At 48.0% G+C, this 6,504-nt stretch overlaps 1 protein-coding gene across 1 annotated transcript; it reads right to left on the bottom strand.

The window, feature by feature from the left end:
- Positions 1 to 260: 260 nt before the first annotated feature.
- LOC114070488 (gastrokine-2-like) lies at positions 261 to 3,337 on the bottom strand. Its single transcript, XM_027907932.1, has 6 exons — positions 3,246 to 3,337; positions 2,667 to 2,720; positions 2,074 to 2,205; positions 1,513 to 1,623; positions 604 to 757; positions 261 to 352 (listed from the first exon to the last, which is right to left on the bottom strand). Exons 1-6 carry the CDS (start codon positions 3,255 to 3,257, stop codon positions 261 to 263), a joined length of 555 nt encoding a protein of 184 aa, XP_027763733.1. The 5' UTR covers positions 3,258 to 3,337.
- Between the last annotated feature and the right edge of the window lie 3,167 nt (positions 3,338 to 6,504).

The raw sequence follows: 6,504 nt of genomic DNA, 5'->3' as shown, positions 1-6,504 counted from the left end.
CAAATGTGTCTCCTCTGCAGGAAAACCGGCAAGACCCACTTTAATTCTGATTTTGGATGAAAAAAAAAAAAAAAAAAGGGCAAAGCATTTTCCTCAGTTATTAAAGCGTTATCTTTATTTGTGTATCATAGGTTTGTCATACATCAAAGCTTTGAATGGACAAGTGAAGCCTTGTACTCGAGCTCTGCTCCAGCTGGAGAACACGGTTCCCCATCCCAAAAGCGTGCAAAGAAATCAGGCAGTTCCTTGCAGCAGGAATGTCAGGATTCAGTTGCAATGAGTTCTTCACAGATTTTAAGGCCCAGAATGCTCGGAATTCCTGCAGTGGCACAGCCATCAGTATTCTCCGGTGCTACAAGAAACGAGAAGATGAAGAGATGATCGTCAATGAGATCCCTGCGTCCAGCCAGGAAAAAAAAACACCTCAATCCCCTGCTCAAGGCTCCTGTCGGTCCCAAAACTGTGCCAAACATTTGTGGTGCAGCTGAACGGGGGGGAAATGCCTGACCAGCTCAAAGGTACCGCGTGGACTGAGAGGACAGGAAGGTTTGAGGGGCAGGTTATGCACAGCACCAGGAGCAGAGTGTTCTGATTGTAACTCACGTGCAGTGGCTACGAGCTGGTAGAGGGGCAGCCCCGTGCAGAGCTGCTCAATGTGCTTGCCATAGAGGATCCAGTCCTTCCAACGCCCCAGCACAGAATTGCCAGACTGAAACTGGGTCCACACGTTATTTGGAGAGTAAACATCCCTCATCATCTGAAAAGGAGAGGTTACACAGCATCAGTGCTGTAGCTTTGGTTTCCCAAACTTAAAATCACCTTCCTTTGCCTCACAAAAAAACATTAGCTAAAGAAGCTCCATGCCTTTAAAGAGAAATAAACATTTTCAGTCTATTCAGAAACAAAATTCACTAGATACTAATTCTGCCAACACAGCAAACCTGAGCCGTATTTCTGCCTTATTAAATTATGTTAATTGGCAGTAAATTTTGCTGTAAATGTGCTACTGCTGGGCTGGCACAAAACGGGCCAGAACTCCGGGTCATCTCCAAGAAATACTTCCAGTCACCTTCTGAAACCTCAGCCTGAATAGGGAAGTCAAAGTCTACTCAAAGTAAATTGATCTCTAAGCTCTGTTCTGCAAAAAAAAAAATAAAATTCAAGCTATGTGGAGCTCAAAATATCAGCAGGGCAATGAATAAAGGGCAAGTCTGCCCAGACTTACGTTGTGATCACCTCAAAATAGTCAAATTACATCAGTTTCGAGCACTGGGGATCGTACAGTTTGAGACACCCTGACAAACTGCTTTGAAACTGCAGGGGGGTCGTGACTGTTCAGTATCCCAGGAAAACGTTCTACATGATATTCCCTGGAAGTTCTGTCTTGTCGGATCAGCTCCATCATGGCTAAGACAGCAACAGAGCAACTGCTTTTGGAGGCAGAGTGTGGGTGCTCCCATCACACCCCACCTGCCCTCCTTGTGGACAGTGAGGGGTTCACTACGAGCTCACCTGCCTCTCGAAAGCCAGCCGGCCGATCTCTCGCAGCTCTGGGATGTATTCCTTCTGGATTTTCATGATAAAGCAGGCATTTCGGGAGAACAGCCTGGTGGCAATATACCCCTGAGGCCAAAAGGAGGAAGGTTAAAAGTTTAATTAAAAATGGCTGACACTGATGTTCGTCGATGGTCTCCACTCCAATCCAGAAGAAAACCCGAGTGGCCACACACTCTGCATTTCCATTGTCCCCTTTGGTAAATGGAAGCCTGTCCCAGTGGCTGTAAGACTGGAAGCATCATTTCTGGCAGACTTCGCTGCACCTGAGTGCTGGTGGCCCATCCTTTGCTCTCCCCTCACTGTCATGAATTGCCACCACAGGATTCATTTACAAGTCTTTTAAACTGACCCATCGTATGGGTGAGACAAGGAGATGGTTTAAGAGGGGGAAGGCGATGGGAGGGTTAAAAGAAACTGGTTTCAGGGCAGCACGTGGCAAAAACACAACAAAATAATTTCTGAGTTTAAAAACTTGCTGAGAGGTGAAGTGGGAGGTCGATTCCTGTCTTTACTCACGTGAGAGTAGTCGAAGATGGTATCAGAGGAGTAGACGCCGGAGCGGATGTGGACGTCGACGACGTGCTCCTCGCTGTGGATGGTCATGGTCCCGGTGACATAGTTACTGCCAGGCTGTCGCAGCACAAAGGTCTGTGGCAGAAAGCACAGTCACTGACTGTCACCTGGCTTCATCTTCAGCAGGTGCAACAAACCCCAGTTGGCTTTAGGTAAACACTAAATCCCCTCACGACCCTCGGGCAGTCTCAGGAGGCTCCCGAGGTGGAGATCAGCTGTGCAACGGGCCCTCCTGCAGGCTGAGGAAAACCACAGTGGGACATCCCAGTCATCTGGGACTGTCAGGAGACTGCAGCAGTTTCTAAATTTCAGCTGAGCCGAGGGGGGACCTGTGTCCCCCAGATTTCCCGTTACTCTGCATCCACACACAACCACCTCTTTGCCTTGACTGTCACCTCTGGCAAAAGCTCTTCTTCTTTGGCAGTAACCAACTTGTTAGTACCTTCTGTGCTTTTCTAGCTGCTCTATTCCCCCTGCCCAGGGATCCAACACATTTTAAATGAGCACATTCAGGAGAAGGCTCATCATCTACTTACATCCAGTGCAGAAGTCTGAGCCCAGAAGACTCCCAGCAAAACAAGGACTGAAGCCTGTAAAAGGAATCAGCATCTCACTCAGCAAAACACCAGGCAGTGACTTCAAAGCACTATGAACTGAGGGCAGCAGCTGTAGCATCAGTTTGAAAAATGACCCATTTAACATGTGCATTAATTGAAAGCAATTACAATTCTCCATTGCAAACTTCTCGTTTATTTGGGTCTCTTTTGCCTGTAACTGAAAAAGCAGAATAACTTAACCACCAATTTTTTTTTGTATTCTCAGAAGTCCCTCCTTGATGCCTTGTTACTTCTTGATTTGCCTCTACAACTGCAGTTATTAAAACACCAAAAAAAAACTCCTTGTGAATGGCAGCCAGTTCTTCACTCTTTGCTCAAGTGATGCTGCAACTGACTGCACTGACCCAAGGAATGCAGGTTTCTTACTGAACCACCAAAGAAACAGCACGTTGTACCCCGTGCTGTGCCACTTACTTGAGCATCTTCTCCTCTGTCCTTTTGTTTCTAAGAAATAGGAGCTCAGAGTATTAAAAGTTCAACAGAAATGGGGATACTCACAAGTCTCTTCATTTTTCTTTCGGATGAGAACAAGACGCAGCAGAAGGTAAAACGTGGGGAAATCCCAGAGACCTTCAACTTTTATATCTTGCTGGAGGTGTGGGAAACACTTGACAGAACTTTCCTTCATGACTCGAACAAGTCCATATCTACATGTCGTAAGCCTCCTATCTGAATTTTGGGTTGGCACAGATAACCTGACCCTGATATATTTAAAGCACTCAGTAAGACTCAGTAAATCAATCACTCTACAAATGGCTATTATTTACTGGTTGAAACTTTAGAGGAGTTCCCAGCCTTGCTGGTTCTATTTTTTTTAAAATGTTTAACAGGATATTATCCAGAATTAAATGTCATTGGGAATAACTCTGCTATTCATTTGTACAAACTGCATTTTGTCTTCTGGAATACAATCCCCAAGAGCCCAATTGACGGTCTGCAGACAAACCCTGGAAAGAAACACTTGTGTCATGGTGGCCTCCACACCAGCCACCCAACAGGACAATCCCTCAGCCAATTCTTTCATCTCCTCTATTGGGTGGGGCCTTGAGCAACCTGCTCCAGTGAGTGGCATCCCTGCCCATGGCAGGGGGTTGGAACTGGATGATCCCAAAGTCCCTTCCAATCCCAAGCATTGTAGGATCTCATGATTCTTTTCTCTGTGCTTGGACTCTTACAAAAAGTTCTGCTCACTTTTGATCAGTTCCCCTGATGGGCAGAACACCTGCACTGAAATTAGTGACAGAGTTAGGAACGGCAGCTTTGCTTCCCAGGACAACCTGGGTGACTTTTGGCCTCCTCAGCGTTCAGAGGCGTGATGGGAAAATCCAGAGGCTGCCTGGTTTCAACATAAGGTCACAGAACCAAAAGGAGCAGGATGGGGATTCCCCCTTTAGAGGTGCCACTGATTGCTGTGTTTTATGAAAATCCAATGACCACAGGGCTTTGCCATGAGAAGTGTTCTCTGGTGGCTGCGACCTTGCCCAGGCTCCTCCTCATCCACAACTCCACCCCAGCCAGCGCTGGGACCTGGATGAATCACACTCTGCTTTCTACTAAAAGGTCGTAATCGAGGCTGGTTCCCTCCAAATAAAACAAGAGCTCAAACTAACAGCAAACACATTTCTGTAATCTCCGTTATCGGGGGAAAAAAAAGTGAAGGAGATTGTACAGAAATCTCTCTCAGCAAACAGGCCTCAATGGGAAAGAAGAAAAACCAAACAACAAAAAAAAAGGAAATTGTACACATTTGCTTTATGCCACCTAAGTCCACACAAGAAAAGGTTATCTCCGGTGTAACAAAGCTGTGCTGCTAAGCAATGTATCAGAAAGCACATAAACAGATATCAAATTGTGATAAGCACAGTTAGACTAATCAGGTTGAAGTTGCTCTCCTCTTTAAGAGCTGGCCCTGGCCCTTCTTCTCAAAAGATTCTTTGTTTCTAAGATTCCAGTTATGTCAGAAATACCCAGTGTAGATTTCAGCAGTCAAATAAGCCTTTCACAGCAGGAATACAACAGGGTCAGGCACCACAAGTTAAAACAAAAAGCTTTAATAAGTTCTAAATGCATTAAACGGAAAGTTGAATTTAATTTTCCATTACTTTTGGGGAGGGAGGGGGGGTGTCCATTTAATTTTCCATGCCTTTATATAGTAATTTCTTCTGAAAAACACCCAGGAAACATGAGCTCCTGCTTTCCTAAGCATCAATGGGCTTAGACACAGGTAAGGGCAGAGTGACCTGGGAGATCCACAGTTACTCAATTCAGAAATAGCCACAATCTCACAATTTTCACCTTCCACTGGACTGACTGAATTCTGTTGATCCCATCAGACAAAGACAAAAATTAAAGATTGATTTCTGAAAAGCATTTGACTAATTAGCACGATTGCAAAAGAGAACACAGTCCAGATTGGTTGTCTCAGGCAAAGCCTGTCTATATTCCCACAGGAAATCCTTGCTTTTTGGAGGCTTTTCCCCCCCAGTTTATCACACATCTCCCAGGAACGTCCCTGAAATCAGCACACATCAGTCACAGCAACAGGATATGCTGAGCTGGGAGGGACCCACAAAGACCATCAGTCCAACCCTCAGCCCTGCACAGGCCCAGCCCCAAGAGCATCATCCAACCCCTCCTGCAGCTCTGGCAGCCTTGGGGCTGTGCCCACTGCCCTGGGGAGCCTCTTCAGTGCCAACCACCCTCTGGGGGAAGAACCTTTCCCTGAGATCCACCCTGAGCCTGCCCTGACACAGCTCCAGCCATTCCCTGGGGGCTGTCCCTGCTCCCCCCAGAGCAGAGCTCAGTCCTGCCCCTCCTCTGCCCCTGCCCAGGGAGCTGGAACAGCAGTGAGGTCTCCCCTCAGTCTCCTCTGCTCCAGCTGAACACACCAAGTGCCCTCAGTGTCCTCACACGGCTTCCAATCAAGGCCCTTCCCCATCCTCGTGGCCTCCTTTGGACACTCTCTGATGGGTTTGTTATGTTGTGTACCCCAAAACTGCCCCAATGTTGAGGTGAGGCTGCCCCAGGGCAGAGCAGGGCGGGACAATCCCCTCCCTGATGCCCCCAGGACAGGACTGACCCTCCTGGCTGCCAGGGCACTGCTGACTCATGGACAACTGGCCATGGACCAGCACCCCCAGGGCCCCTTCCCAGAACTGCTTTCCAGCCTCTCATTCCCAGTCTGTCGGTACAGCTGGGATTGCCCCATCCCAAGGGCAGAATCCAGAACTTTCCCTTGTTGAGCTTCCTATGGCTGGCGTTTCCCAGCCCTCTGACCTGTCCAGGTCTCCCTGCAGGCCCTCCCTGCCTTGCAGGGACTCAACAGCTCCTCCCAGTTTTGTATCCAACTTGCTGAGTGTCCCTTCCAGTGCTGTGTCCACGTCACTGCTGGAGATGATGGAGAGCACAGGGCCCAGGGTGGAGCCCTGTGGGACCCCCTCAGTGCCAGGTCCCATCTGGTGTCACCCCAGCCACTGCCACCCTCTGTGCTTGAGTCCTCGAAGCACCTTCTGTATGGAGTAGCTGAAGGAAGGAGCTGCCTAAGAAGGGCTGTAACCCCTCTAATTCAACTTTCCCCAGGTTTCAGGAAGAGGGAGGTTTGGTTTAGGAAGCCGTGGCTCAGAACCTCTTGGAGAACATTTCCCAGTGATGTCACATTCCCACTTGCAGGCAGGTTGGTTGTATCAGGGAAGAGAGCAGAAAATGGAACCTGAGAAACGTGCAGAACATGTAACATGGTGTGTCACAGCACAGCAAC

This window comes from Empidonax traillii, unplaced genomic scaffold, assembly GCF_003031625.1.
Source record: "Empidonax traillii isolate 1590-97213 ecotype Southwest subspecies unplaced genomic scaffold, ASM303162v1 scaffold1576:size94697, whole genome shotgun sequence".
Classification (NCBI taxonomy): Eukaryota; Metazoa; Chordata; class Aves; order Passeriformes; family Tyrannidae; genus Empidonax; species Empidonax traillii.
Note: the sequence above shows the minus strand (reverse complement) of the source record. Positions and strands in the feature narration are given on the sequence as shown.